Below are 14,134 nucleotides of genomic sequence, written 5' to 3' on the forward strand. Positions count from 1 at the left end.
ACCTTTTGTATAGACCATTTTGAAGTTGTACTTTGGTAATTTGAGCATCATTCTTTGCAACCTTGCTGGAGCTGAATGTGTAGGTTTCTTTAGAATAGTAACTAGAGGTTGGTGGTCAGTCTCAATCTGAATAGCTCGACCATATATAATATTGAAACTTGGAACATGCAAATACTATTGCCAAAAGTTCTTTCTCAATTTGAGCATACTGCATTTCCGTTTGGGTAAGTGTTCTAGATGCATAGGCCAGTAGGTATTCCCTCTTGAAGAATAACTGCACCTGGACCAAATTTTGAAGCATCACAGGAAAGAGTAACTGGTTTGTTCACATCATAGTATCTTAATGTAGGTGGGGTGGCAATTTTCTGCTTGAGATCATCAAACGTCTTTTGATGCTGTGCTAACCATGACCATGCAACATTTTTGTGTGTTAGCTCTCTTAAAGGTGTTGTCAACTCACTGAAGTCTGGTATAAACTTGCCTAAATATTTGACCATGCCTAAAAAACTCTGTAGAGCTTGAACATTGTCTGGTGCTGACATATCAAGAATTGCTGTTTGCTTGGTCAGTGCTGGTCACAGTCCAGTACTGGTAAATAAATGACCTACATATGTAAATTCTGGAAGACTGAATTTGCACTTCAGAGGATTGAGCTTCAAGTTTTCTTCACGTGCTCTGTCTGTAACTCTAGGTTTCTGTCGTGCTCTGCTTCACCATCGCCTCCAACCAATAAATCATCTACTATTATGGCACAAGGATAACCCCAAAAAATTTGCAACATTGCACATTGGGAGGCTCCACTTACAGAATTTATTCCAAATGACATCCTTAGAAATCTGTATCTGCCAAATGGAGTACCAAAAGTGGTTAGTAATGAGGATTTGCAATCAAGCATCACTTGCCAAAATGAACTCTTTGGATCCAAAACAGAAACAACAGTGGCATTTTATATTAGAGCTGCAATGTGCACATTGGATGATATGGTCTTTTCAATGCTTTGTTCAAATCTCTTGAGTCAATGCATATTCTTTTTTTATCTGAGCCTTTTTTGTGAGCTGCAACCATAGGCGATACCCATTCAGTTGGTTCTGTAATTGGACAAATTACACTTTGCTGCACCATTTATCCAACAGAGCCTTAACATTGTCTTTCATATTTATCAGAACTCTTCTTGCTGGTCTGACTACTGGAGTGACCTCTGGGTCTAACTTTATGGAATACACTACCGGACATTTGCCAAACCTATCATCAAAAACATCAACATATTTTGAGAAAATGACTTCAGAAAAATTAGAACTAGGAGATGCACTTATGTGATGAACGTCTTCTTTAAAATAAAGCATATTCATTCTCAAACCATCTTTGAGACCCAATACAGTACTGGTCTTCTGACTACATAGAATAACAAGCTGTAACAGTTCTTGGCCAAATAGCATGAAAGCACCACTGAGCCTTTGGTTTGAATCTCTTCACCTCCATAAGCAGCAAGTTTCGCACTACAGGCCTCATTGAGTTGATCATTAGTTCTCAATTTAGCAAATGTGTCTGCTGATATAACATTACACTTTGAACCAGTGTCTACTTTAAGCTCTGTGGACTTACCATTGATTTGGACTGAACAGAACACTTCACTTTTTGTCAATAGATTTACTGCATCACCTCTTTCACCAATTATTGATACACCATCCACATAGAAAGCTGACTGCTGCATCTCTACTTGATTAGCCTGCTTTTTTTGTGTAACCTTTCTTTATTACTGCATGAGGTTTACCTCATTTGCAAACGTTTTGGAAATGGTTCCATTTTTTTACACTTGTGACATTTTTGACCAAATGGTAAGCATTTCTCTCTTTTAGAATCATGATTTGCACCACAATTGCGACAGTTAATAATAAACCTGGACTTGGGTTTTGCTGATTCATGCTTACACTGTACTGAGCATGCACCTTTAACTGAACTGGTCTTAGAACTTGCTGGAAAGCTATGTAGTTTCTTTAATGAGCCATCAGGGGTTGTGGCTGCCATGTGCTTAGCAGGCCTATTTCTGTTTGTCATGTGTTGCATGCTGTGTGCCTGCTGAAACCATGGTCTTGTCACTTGCAAGCATACTTCTGTTTTTTTTCTGTCACTTCATAGATTTGGCACATCTCTATGGCTTTACTCAATTTTAAATCACTATCATGAAGCAAGATATTTCTCACAACAGCACTGTTAATACCGCAGATGAGCCTGTCATTTATCAACTCATTTTTTAGTCACCAAACCGACACATGTTAGCCTTGTTTCTCAGATCAGTTATATAAGCTGCAAAAGTTTCCTTTTGTTTCTGATCTCTCGTGTAAAACAAATGCCTCTCTAGTGTAGTATTTGTCTGGGGGTTACACATTTCTCTGAACTTGCGCTTCAAATATTCGGGGTCTTCCCTTGACTCAACCTGTACAACAGTACAATGGTTTTCACCTTCTCCTTCATATTCTGCTGCTGCATACACAAACAAATGCTGTCTTTCTATGGCTCTAACCCAGCTAAGTTTAGCAGAATGAATGCCTTGGTGCATGCATCTTTATATGAATAAGCTGCTTGTGTGAAAATATCGTACTCTTGCTCAAATATTCTCTTATTCTCTGCAACATTCTGATGAAATAGAAGTGTTAAGGGCTTTTGAAATCCTTCATATTAACACATACAGTGAAGGATTTTGCAAATAAGCACGAATGCATACACATATACCAGATATTTATGCAGTACTTGTAACTTTGCTCAATAGCACAACGAGCCACTGTATAACTGAACTTTGCAAAATAAGTATCTCTCGGGCACTGTAATAGTCTTGAAATTACTTTATTACACAAAATCCCCTCTTATCAGTATAAGAAACACATCAAATAACTGCACGATGCAAGCCTCTGTGTAACTGTACTTTGCAAAATAAGTTTCTAGGGCAGCATAATACTTTTGAACTTATTGTATTGCTAAAGTAATTTATCATCATTTTAAGAAGCACTTCAAATAACTATACGATGCAAATTGAATGGGCAGGAGAAGCTCAGAGTCAATAACATTTCGAAGTAGTGGCACTTTGCGAATATACAACACACTGAAACTTCCCCAAAATGGCTGTACCTTTCTAGGCAATTCTCTACAGTGCAAGGAACACTCAGTAATGGTGGCACTTTCCGAATAGACATACCAAGCACAAAAAAATGGCTGTACTTTGACTGCACTTTATGAAATAGTTGCACCTTGCACACAAATAGCTCTTTGAAATACATGCACAGTAATAAGCACATGCTGTAAACACTTTTACACACTTTGAGATACTTCAAATAACTTTAGTTATGCTCTTGATACAATACGAAGTCATAGTTCTGCCAAAACACAGTATTTTACCAAAAAACATGCAGTTGCCTTGTTTATTTATGCTCAGTCTGCCCCTTTTTGCCTTTATTTTCGTTTTGCTCGTTTAATTTCTTTTCATGCCCAATGTACTTTTCTTGTGCTCGTTTTATTCTAAACATGCTCATTCTGCCTTTAAACATACTCATTTTACTTTTCTGTTAATCGTTTCATCAAATGCCTTTACTTTAAACATTTCCTTTAGATAATAAGCCTTTTGTGTCTCCCGCTTGTATAATAATGAGTTTTGTGCCCTTTTGCTGCCCTGTTTTATTCTTTTTATGAAACAAGTAGTTTGTATATATTCTCATTACCTTTGCTTCTTTTCTGGCTCTTTTTCATGCTCATTTCTCTTAGTTTACCTTCACTAGCATCTCTGCAGCTCATGGCTCCTAATCTTATTCTCTGTGATCCCAGTTCCGACACCATGTCACTCTCCTACTTTGGTCACACTAAAAGAGTCGTTGTGGGTTCTGTTTAAGCAGCTTTATTTTATACAAACACTTCACAATAGAAGTTTACTGACTTTAACTTATGTAACTTATTTGCAAACTAACTGCTGTAATCAATCATTTTTACTCCCTGGCTGCATTCTCAAAATGGCACTAGCAATGATTTGTTCTTGATATTTATACATGCACTCTCATTCTTTGACGTGCTCCTTAAAGATACAGCACATAGCATTTGCTCTCTGATCTACAAATGATGTGTCAAACCTACTGTTATTAATTGTGGAGTTCAAATGTTTCACTCTAGCAGATGCATTGTGTTCACTGACTAAGTTAGTTTGTGAATGAACTGATTTTATTGTTGGTGAGGCACAGTTCCTTGCAACATTAAAACATATCAAATGTATTAGATAGGAGTAAAATAAGGATGTGACCATTCAATTTCATTTTATTTTTTTCATGGACATACTATATTAAGGTAAGCTAAGCCATTGCTATTACGTGGTTTGTCCTAAATCCATGTTCTATTGTGGAAAGTAAATCATTGCTTTAAATAGTTGAACAACTATAAAAGGGCACCTTTTCCCTATATTTTGTATAGAGGTGATAAGATGGCCATAGCTCTACCTTCTTAACTCAAGAGATTTGTCATCTTTATGTGGGGATAATGTAGAATTGATTCCAGGGTTTGGGAAACTAAGGCTTATTAAAAGAAGTAGTTGAAAAGTATATATAGTGGTATGCTATGGCCTCTGCAACAATAAAGAAATACTCCACTAGCATGTTATCAGAGGCTGGAGAAGTGGATTTCAGTTTTGTACAATTTTTTAAATTGTGTTGATAGGAGTAGCGGTTGTACAGAAGATTGTAGTTATATTACATCAGTCAAATTTTGTTATGTTTGGTGTACTGGATTTTTTAAAAGAGATAGCCATGCTTGTACAATATGAGTGAAATTTGTATAGGTTCATAGGTGTTTACTAGGTTAACGACCACAAGGGCCTTTTTAAGCCTAGCAATGCATCATGAATCTCTGACAAGTTTTGACATCCTTGATAAGTGTAAGCATAGGCCTGGGAAATGAACCATTTCATTTGTTGGTTACCTGTTTGCATTAGAGACATATGTGCTGCATTGCACCTTGCAGAGTGCTTAGTATAGGAAATGTCAGGGTTTGGATTTTGTGAATGCAGCTTTTTGTAGGCAGTGATACATTTTTAACACATGTAAATTTCATTGACACAAATGATTTGACAAACTAAGATCTTAAATCTGTGGTGTTCTAGTTAGGCCTGACAATTTCAGTTTCTCAGGCAAATTCATTCCCTTGCAAAAATACTGTATTATAATATGAGAATTATAATGGGCAATCTAAAGATGAAGGAAACTTACTAAGTGTTCAATTATTTCTCTTGCCTAAGAAGAGTTTTATACTTAAGCAGTCTAATGAGTTTTTCTTTTATATTGTCCAATTAACCATTTCATTACCTTACTCAATAAAGCCATAAAGCATGCAACACATATGCACATGCGCACACACACACACACACACACACACACACACACACACACACACACACACACACACACATACACAGACTGATAGACAGATAGACTGATATATATTTATATATATATATATATATATATATACACACACACACACACACACACATATATATATATATATATATATATATATATATATATATATATACATGTAGATATAGATATGTATATATAGAGAGAGCTAGACAATATATAGACAGTGATATAGAGAGACAGAGTGATGTATATTACTTCAGGTTTGTTAATCTGGTAAAACTGATTCCTACATAATTGAGTGCCATTCACTGATTGCATTTCACTGAACCTCTGCAATAGGGACATAGAAGTACTGAAATGGGAGAACAGGAATACCCTGTTTTGCAGAATCCATGCTTATGGCTGTTTCAATGACTTTTCAGTGACTTAATGAATCAAAAATCAAGGTTTATGGCCTGATAAAATGGGGTTACCTTACTGTATATCGAGGATATGTCATATGGGAGATAGGAAATTCACCCCAGGGATCACTTCTGTGGCTCTGCTTGACAGGGGCACAGGAAAATAATTTTCTTTGGTGGCAAAAGCCAGGGTACCGTTTGGCTAGGCTTATATAGGCCGTAGGGCCAATAGCCTAGTACCTACCTATGAACCTATGTATATGTGTGTGTGTGTGTGTGTGTGTGTGTGTGCATGCATCATATTGTTTAAGCAGCATGTAAAATTTTCTGTTGATGTATAACATGATAAGAAACAGCACAAATGAAAAAAAATAATCTCTGCTAAAATATGTTTCCAGTTTAGTTTTTTTTCTCTTTGTAGCAGTGGTTGTAACGTTTAGTACTCTTGTTTCATTTGCAGTGCGTTTACGGTTTAAACATCACACTTTCCCAAAGTATTTAACATTGTGGAGTGGATATGTAAATGAATATGAGTTACAATTCCATTCCAGGCCACACTTGCTCTTTACTTGAAGAGCTTGAGGGGACATGTTTTAGACTGTATGGAAGACAGTGGGAAAATCTGCTTCCTTCAGTCAGAAGTCCTTTTTTTTGTTTGTTTTTTTTGTTTATTTGTTTTGCTCCTTACTTGAAGAGTGATGGGGATAGGGTCTTAGGAGACTGCCACTGAGAGCTAAATCAACCAGTTATGGCTCTGCTATAAAGTGTCGCTTGCTCCTATATGGTAATTGAACAAATTTCTTAGACTGCCTATGATTTTTTTCTCTTTTATACTAGTTTGAACACTAGTTATGTGCATGGTGAAAAGACTCTAATTAGACGTGGTACTGCAGATTACCATCGCACTTGTCAGTGAACAGTGATCATGGTATTTCATATCCTGCAGCCATCCCTATGTTTCATGCAGTTTTCTTATGCCAGTATTGTTGTTGGCTAATGAGGTACATGTTATACATCATTACTGCTTCACAATACATAAATATTACTGTCACCAGTATACAACACAAGATGCAATGTTTGTTTCTCTCATGAGGTAATTGGCTATGTTTAAAATGGACCACAAGGGCAGTTAGCCAAGTACTAATCTATGAACCTATGGTCAGCATTCTAAATATCTTGTAGTCCTGTTTTGAGGTACACAGATCATGTCCTCTTTCTGTGCATTACAGTCTGTCTCTAACAAAATGTGTCCTTAAAATATGAGAGCATACGTTGGGGTTATATACTTTATAGCATTTGACTTCTTACTGGTGTACCTTTGATTAGTTATACATTACTGTTGCATGTTGTTATTTATTTCAACTTTCAGTTTGATTCACTTCTCCAGCTCCTGTTGTATTATTTAACGTTCACTATTTCAAACTTATGTAAAACTATATGAGAGTTGCCACTTTTACAAACACATTTGGCATCGCCAAATATTTGAGATGTTTTGCATCATAAAACTGCTGTACTTTTGGTTTCAAAGTCTTGTTTTACTCCCTATAGGAACACTGAAGACATGTATACCATTAACATGTCTATTAGATTCTTTCTAAAGTGGAACAATTCCTCTTTTAAATGATTAGGTTCAGTAAAACCAGACATGAATCGTAGATTACTGATCACCACTTTGTGATCTGCAGTTCATTTTCCTAGCAGCTCCTGTTACTGACATTAAATGTTTAGGTTGAGAGAGAGGTGAATGAGGCATCCTTCTTGCATGAATGCTTACAATAAATGGGTTCAAGGTGTGCAGCGATGTATTATCCTAAGCTTTGCTAGGAATGCAGAAACCATTCCTAACTGTCAGTCGAAGAATGTACTTCAAAGTTTGGGGAGCATATTTTTACCATTTGTTAAAATGTGATATTTCTAGAATAGCTGTTCATATATTGATACCTAGAAAAGTAAATGTTTAACAGGAAGAGAAGAAGTTGCATAATTGTAAATTCTGGCTATCATATGAGAATTTAGATTTTGGGTCACAGTATATAGTCTGTCTGTTGTGTAAGGTTTGGTGTATGAGAAGATGTTTTTCATAACTTCTACAAAGTATATCTGGTAAAGTTGTCTGCTGCCATCCTTTAAATATGTGAATGAAATGCATGATTTAGAGCAAGCTTTAACTCCTAAAGAAATGTTTGTGTAAATAATAATCCACTGTATATAAATAAATGATTTTTCAGGGCATACACATTTGCCAGACGAATGTAGTTTATTTTGAATAACCCATCACAGACTCAAAAGAAATCTGTTTTTGACTATAATATTTCTTGTAATATAGTTATAATATTGTCACCTTTAAGTTCTGGAAGTTTATAACTGTAGTCATATTCCAGAAATACAGTATACTGTTTTCTTGCAATAGCAGTACTCTTATGAATTTTTAACTTCTTTAAGGAAAAAAATGTGAAGTATTCTTACTCCTTTTATAATTTCAGTTTCTTTTTATATTGATAAACTGATAATAATACATCTAACACAATTTACAGTTGGTTGTATATGTGCATACACATGGCTATGTTGCTATGCATATTTTTAAGCCAAACTGCTGTTTAGTACTTTTTCTCTTTGCAGTGAGAGCACACATCTTTTTAGGCCTGTTATATAGCAATATATAAGAAGGCACTTTTCTCTTTGGTTTTTATTTTGTATTTTCAAACTGAATAAAGGCTGACTGCAAGCAATGCAGTTCAGTATTGTTTCTGCTTAGTAAACAAAATGCTTTGAACTGATTGATAGAAGAGCTAATGATGTACTATGTTCAGTGATCTTCTGTTAAACAAACATCAATTATAGTATCCATTCTTCATCGTAGCTTTCACATTCAGGCACCTTCTAATGCTATCACATTAAGTAACTGACATGTCAGTTGACAGATGTCTCTACAACTATGCAATTATAACGCTGCAGAATGAAATCACACTAATGAGGTGCTGGTCTCCGGTGTTTCTACTATAGGAACAGGTCACAGTATACTGATGCACACAAACCTGATACATATGCCTTTGTGCGATTTGTATGTATATATATATATATATATATATATATATATATATATATATATATATATATATATGTGTGTGTGTGTGTACGTGTATGTATGGATGCATGTATGCGTAATAAAAAAACAGGAGGCACAGTAACACAGTTAGTGTTTTTGGCGCAAACACTACTTTAAGTGCTTTATCAGACATTTTATACAGTAAAGTTACAGAATGTAAATAAAGCATGAGGTATCACAAGATCAACTTCAATCCTGTCATATCATTTTAACCAATGTGCCCACAGTTCTGATTTGATACACATCATACCATTCAGCCCAGAGAATCTGTCCTCTTAAAAGAAAATCTGCCAAGGCACTTTGGTCCTGCCAAGCTGTAAAATCACAACACCACCTCCAGTGGTCAGTGTTGTTTTTCCAAACCATAAAACATGTATTTTCATCAGTTAGGACAAACTGAAGTATACCTAAACAAGGCTTTAAACTAATTTCCACTCTGTACGATTCAAATAATCAACAATCGTATCACCCAGTTTTTTACTGGTCTTACCTACATCAAAAGCACTATAGGAACCGGACATAGCTACATATTTTATGTTTTCACTGAAGTAAATCTTTCATTTGTCCCATAAATATTTCCCAAAATATCACTAAAACCAATACCATCAGCTAAAAAGCTGATATATATGTGTGTGTATATTTACAGATGAAAGGTATTAAACTTCATCCCTCTGCACCATCTTATTCATGTGACCCTACACATTACATTACTAAAAACTCTTTCCCTAGCTGTACCCCTAGACACAGAGCACAGACAACACAAAACATCCACAGTGCTGAATTTATCTCTTTACCAAACCCTTATTTTAACCGTAGCTCTCACACACTTGCAACTACTGTAACACAGTCTTATAAGTCTTACATTTACAACTACAGATTTTTATTTCAAACAATTTTCAAACACATTCCTGCCTGCCTATGCTATATGAAACATATTTCAACCATATGTAATTCATTGAAATGAACATTCACTCATGTCTGCATTCTCTTTCTTTTTACACCTACAAAAACTTTTCTACCAAGTGTTTATTCTACCTGTTGAAGATATGTATACATATATTTATAAATAATTAAATGAATTTTATATATATACACACACACACACACACACACACACACACACACACACACACACACACTTATATGGACATGGATGCATACAGACACATACATGCAAACACTTTTGGAATTTGTAATGCGTGCGTGTGCCTGTTAGTGTATGGGTGTGTGTGAGCTTGTGTGTAGGTGTGTCTCTAGTTTGTGTGTCTAGTCTTCTGTTTATGTAGTATATATCTATATGAGCTCAAACACAAAAGAAAACTGACAGACCACTTAATAAAACAAAAAAGAGGCAAAAAAGCGGAAACAAACTGTTTTTTGTATGTTAGCGCTTTCGTCAAGTTTAATAACTCAGCTTCTTCAGACAAACAGGACAACCATATTAGATACACTTAAATACAAAATCACATGAGCAAGTGTAAAAGTCATATGACCAAGCAATGTTAAACTTTTAACTTTAACTTTTAAAGTGACCACATTACTTTTCTAAGAAAACATTTTTTGAAAGCATATAAAGTCATTGAAAATACCATCTGCCCTCTGAAAAAACATTCAGCATCATCATTTTTTTAAAACATGCACAAACAAAGATACACAAAGAATATAAAATTATAAACTATTCAACGAGTTAAACTCTTCAATATCAGCACGCAGACTATAGAACACAGATCATTTAATCCTGGTTGATTGAAATTGAAGAGTTTGACTGGAATAGTTTATAATTTTATATTATTTGTGTATTTTTGTTTGTGCATGTTTTAAAAAATGAGGATGCTGAATGTTTTTTTCAGAAGGCAGATGTTATTGTAATTGCATTTTAAATGACTTTATATGCTTTCAAAAAAATTTTTCTTAGAAAAGTAATGTGGTCACTTTAAAAGTTTAACATTGCTTGGTCATATGACTTTTACCCTTGATCATGTGATTTTGTATTTGGTATTTAAGTGTATCTGATATGGTTGTTCTTGAGTTATTAAACTTGACAAAAGCGCTAACATACAAAAAACAGTTTGTTTCCATGTCTTTGCCTATTTTTTTTTTTTGTTTTGTTGTAGTATATATCTATAACTATGTCTATATGTATATGTATGTCTATATCTATATTTAACTTTATGGAATTACCTCAAATAAAAGAATGACCTAAACTTTGACATCCTAAATGTCAATAGCATAACTTCAGAAATGCAGAAGTCTACAAACTACCAGGCATGTGCCACACAAAAACATTGGTGCAAGCAAAATTTCACAAAAAACAACAGAAAACATTTTTTTTTTCAGGCAGCAAGCACCTCTGTGCTCCCCATGTTGGTGACTATTCCCCACATTCCCTGCACTAATTATGTATGACATCTAGTTTTATTTTTTTTATTTTGAAAATTTGTTTAATGGGAAACACCAGCTGAGACAGACCCCATTTTCAGTGGAAGCACAACGAGAAATATGCCAGATGCATGTCTTTGGAATGTGGGAGGAAACAGGAATACCTGGAGGAAACCCACACGAACAGAGGGAGGACATGCAGACTCCGCACAGAAGGCACCCCAGCCAAGAAACGAACAAGTGAACCTCAATGTTAACTGCTGTACCACTGTGCCACCCAAGTGTTTTTTCAGAGGGCAAGCCCTTCTATGCTCCCCATGTGGGTGACTGTGCCCCACATTCCTTGTGCAAATTACGTATACTAAATTCAAGTTCACAAACATTCAGGGAAAGGGCATATTCCCCAACCCCAGGAACTGTGTGATCTCAGATACCTGTCAACCTTTTGTTTAGCTGACCACATGCAGTCAACTAAACAGATGTTGACTGCAAACTGTTTAGAATAAAATGAGTGCAGCTATATAAATGTATATGCGTCTATCTGTATCTGGATCACAAAAGAGAACGTGCTTCCTTGTGTTTGTTTCTGTTTCTTGCATCTCATACAATAATGCTGTACACAGGTTTTCTTTCAATGTATGTTATACTGTTGCATCCATTGCACTTCCTTTTGTCATTGCTCAAAAATAGCATTGTATGATTTGAAAAAAGACAATCACTTGACTTCTGTTTTGGATATAATAAACTGTTTTTGATGCAGAGGTAGTACAATTTTGATTAAAGAACATTATATGAGCAAAGTTTATGACTGAACATGCCATACAACTAAACAAATGAATAATTTCAGTACGTTATGACCGCTCATCTGAATTAGCTGAAAATAAGATACATGTTATTTCTAAGTAACTTCAAACTGTAACTCTATAGTTAATATATTTTGTTTCATTTACAGATGAATACTTTTATGCTGGAACTGCATCTGACTTTCTTGGCAAAGACACTGCATTTACTCAATCTTTGGGACCATTGAATGATCACCATTATATTCGAACTGACTACTCAGATCCTTACTTGCTTAACGGTACGGGTATAATACTTTTTCATGCTAGTCCCTTTCTAGTTTTCACATGTACAGTCTATTGGCTGAAAATGTAAATTACTTTCAGCCCAGTTACAAAGTAATACATCATTTTTGTAGAAAACCTGAAGGCTAATCCCTTGTTAATTTCCTTGTCCACTGAACTGTAAAGGCTTGTCTATCTGCTTTATTATTTGTAGCATGGTTCTTTCCATTTTTGTTTCATTTTAATGTTAAATGTGACAGTGAAGTATATCAGATAAAATTCATGAATAGCACAAATTTAGTGGGCAACTGCCGTTCACCAATACTGAAAGATTTCAGACTGCATTTTTCAACAAAACTGCTGATAAATATTTTCCTTATTATTAGTGTTACTAATGTAAACAGAAAGGTCACTCCATTCTGAAAATTAAAATGTACTGAATTGTAGCTCTATGTACTTTATTCCTGTGTGGAGAAGCTGATGGAATATACATGTGGGGAAGTATCAGGTCAGGAAAGTTGCCTATATACGATTATATATACATACACAGACACACACACACACACACACACACACACACACACACACTCACATATATATGTATATATGCATATACGTATGCCTGAAAATAAACATTTCAGTTTCTATTCACTATTAAACTACATTTTCATTCTGAATCGAATTTGCCATTACAGATATGGTATAGCTTAAGAGATATGTGTCTTTTCTATAGTTTTTAGTGGGCACTTAATTGACATACAGCTTGTTTTAGCATACTCATCCTGGTATGACACATTTAGTATAATTTAGAAATATAGTCACCATCAAGTGATAGAGCTAAAATGTTACATTTTCTGTGGTCATCTGAAAGACGTCTGCTATGACTGAACATATGCTAGTAGCTTGGACACACTTGTTTGCTGCCACTTACTCTAACTGGTAAGTGTCCTCGCGCCCACTGACTTAATCCTAATTAACTTCTTAACCTTCCCTCCTACCAGAGCCCTAACTCTGATCATAAACTCCCACCTAGTCTGTAACCATAACTATAGCATTCCCCTCCTTAACCCTAAAGTCACCAGTCATTTTCTAAATTTAAAACTCTGTGCTGTCTCCCTAAACCTAAATTCCACAATCACTCCCTAATCCTAAAAGTCCACTCCTGGTTTCTAATCTTAAACTCCCATCCTGCACCCCAACCCTTAGCACCCCATCCACTGCCTAAACCTAGAACTCTCCTCCCATTCAGTAAACCTAAATCTCAGATTACCCTTTATCCTAAATTCCTGTCCTGCTCTCTAACACTAAACTCCCCTTCTGAATCTTAACACTAAAACACTCACTCCCTAAACCTAAATCCCCTTCCTAATTGCTGCATGAAGAGCTAATCTGCACTACCCCCAGCTACCACACTTGACTGTACTTCATGCAGTCAAGTATGTAGTCATGTTTTGTGCACAAACAGCAGCAAATACAAGCTACAAAACTCCCAAATCCCTGGTTTCAGAGTGGCATTTGAGTTCTTGTGACTGAGGCATTTTAGTAGACCCTTTGAAAAACTGCCAAACACTGATATTATGGTGTGCTTTCATGCAACATAATCAGTGAACATATGGTATATATTTTATGATTTGTGTTACTATATCTTTCATCATTCTGTATGTTTTTTGAGGTGTCATATGCCTTATTGGCTTAGGTTATGGTAAAAAAGTCCTTTACAAAGTGCAGTCTATTGATTCGGTTAATAGTCGATGTAGTAAATGCATACAGGACAAGTAAAACTATACAATGTGT

The 14,134-nt window shown here is 35.4% G+C and overlaps 1 protein-coding gene across 1 annotated transcript in view; it reads left to right on the top strand.

The window, feature by feature from the left end:
- The window catches only part of SEMA3D (semaphorin 3D), a 1,474,119-nt gene that overhangs the window by 788,262 nt on the left and 671,723 nt on the right, over positions 1-14,134 (top strand). The window contains exon 7 of the mRNA XM_044088351.1: positions 12,229-12,357. Coding sequence (XP_043944286.1) covers positions 12,229-12,357 — 129 coding nt within the window. The remainder of the gene's footprint in view (positions 1-12,228; positions 12,358-14,134) is intronic.

This window comes from Protopterus annectens, chromosome 11.part0, assembly GCF_019279795.1.
Source record: "Protopterus annectens isolate FY-2018-M chromosome 11.part0, PAN1.0, whole genome shotgun sequence".
Lineage (NCBI taxonomy): Eukaryota > Metazoa > Chordata > Ceratodontiformes > Protopteridae > Protopterus > Protopterus annectens.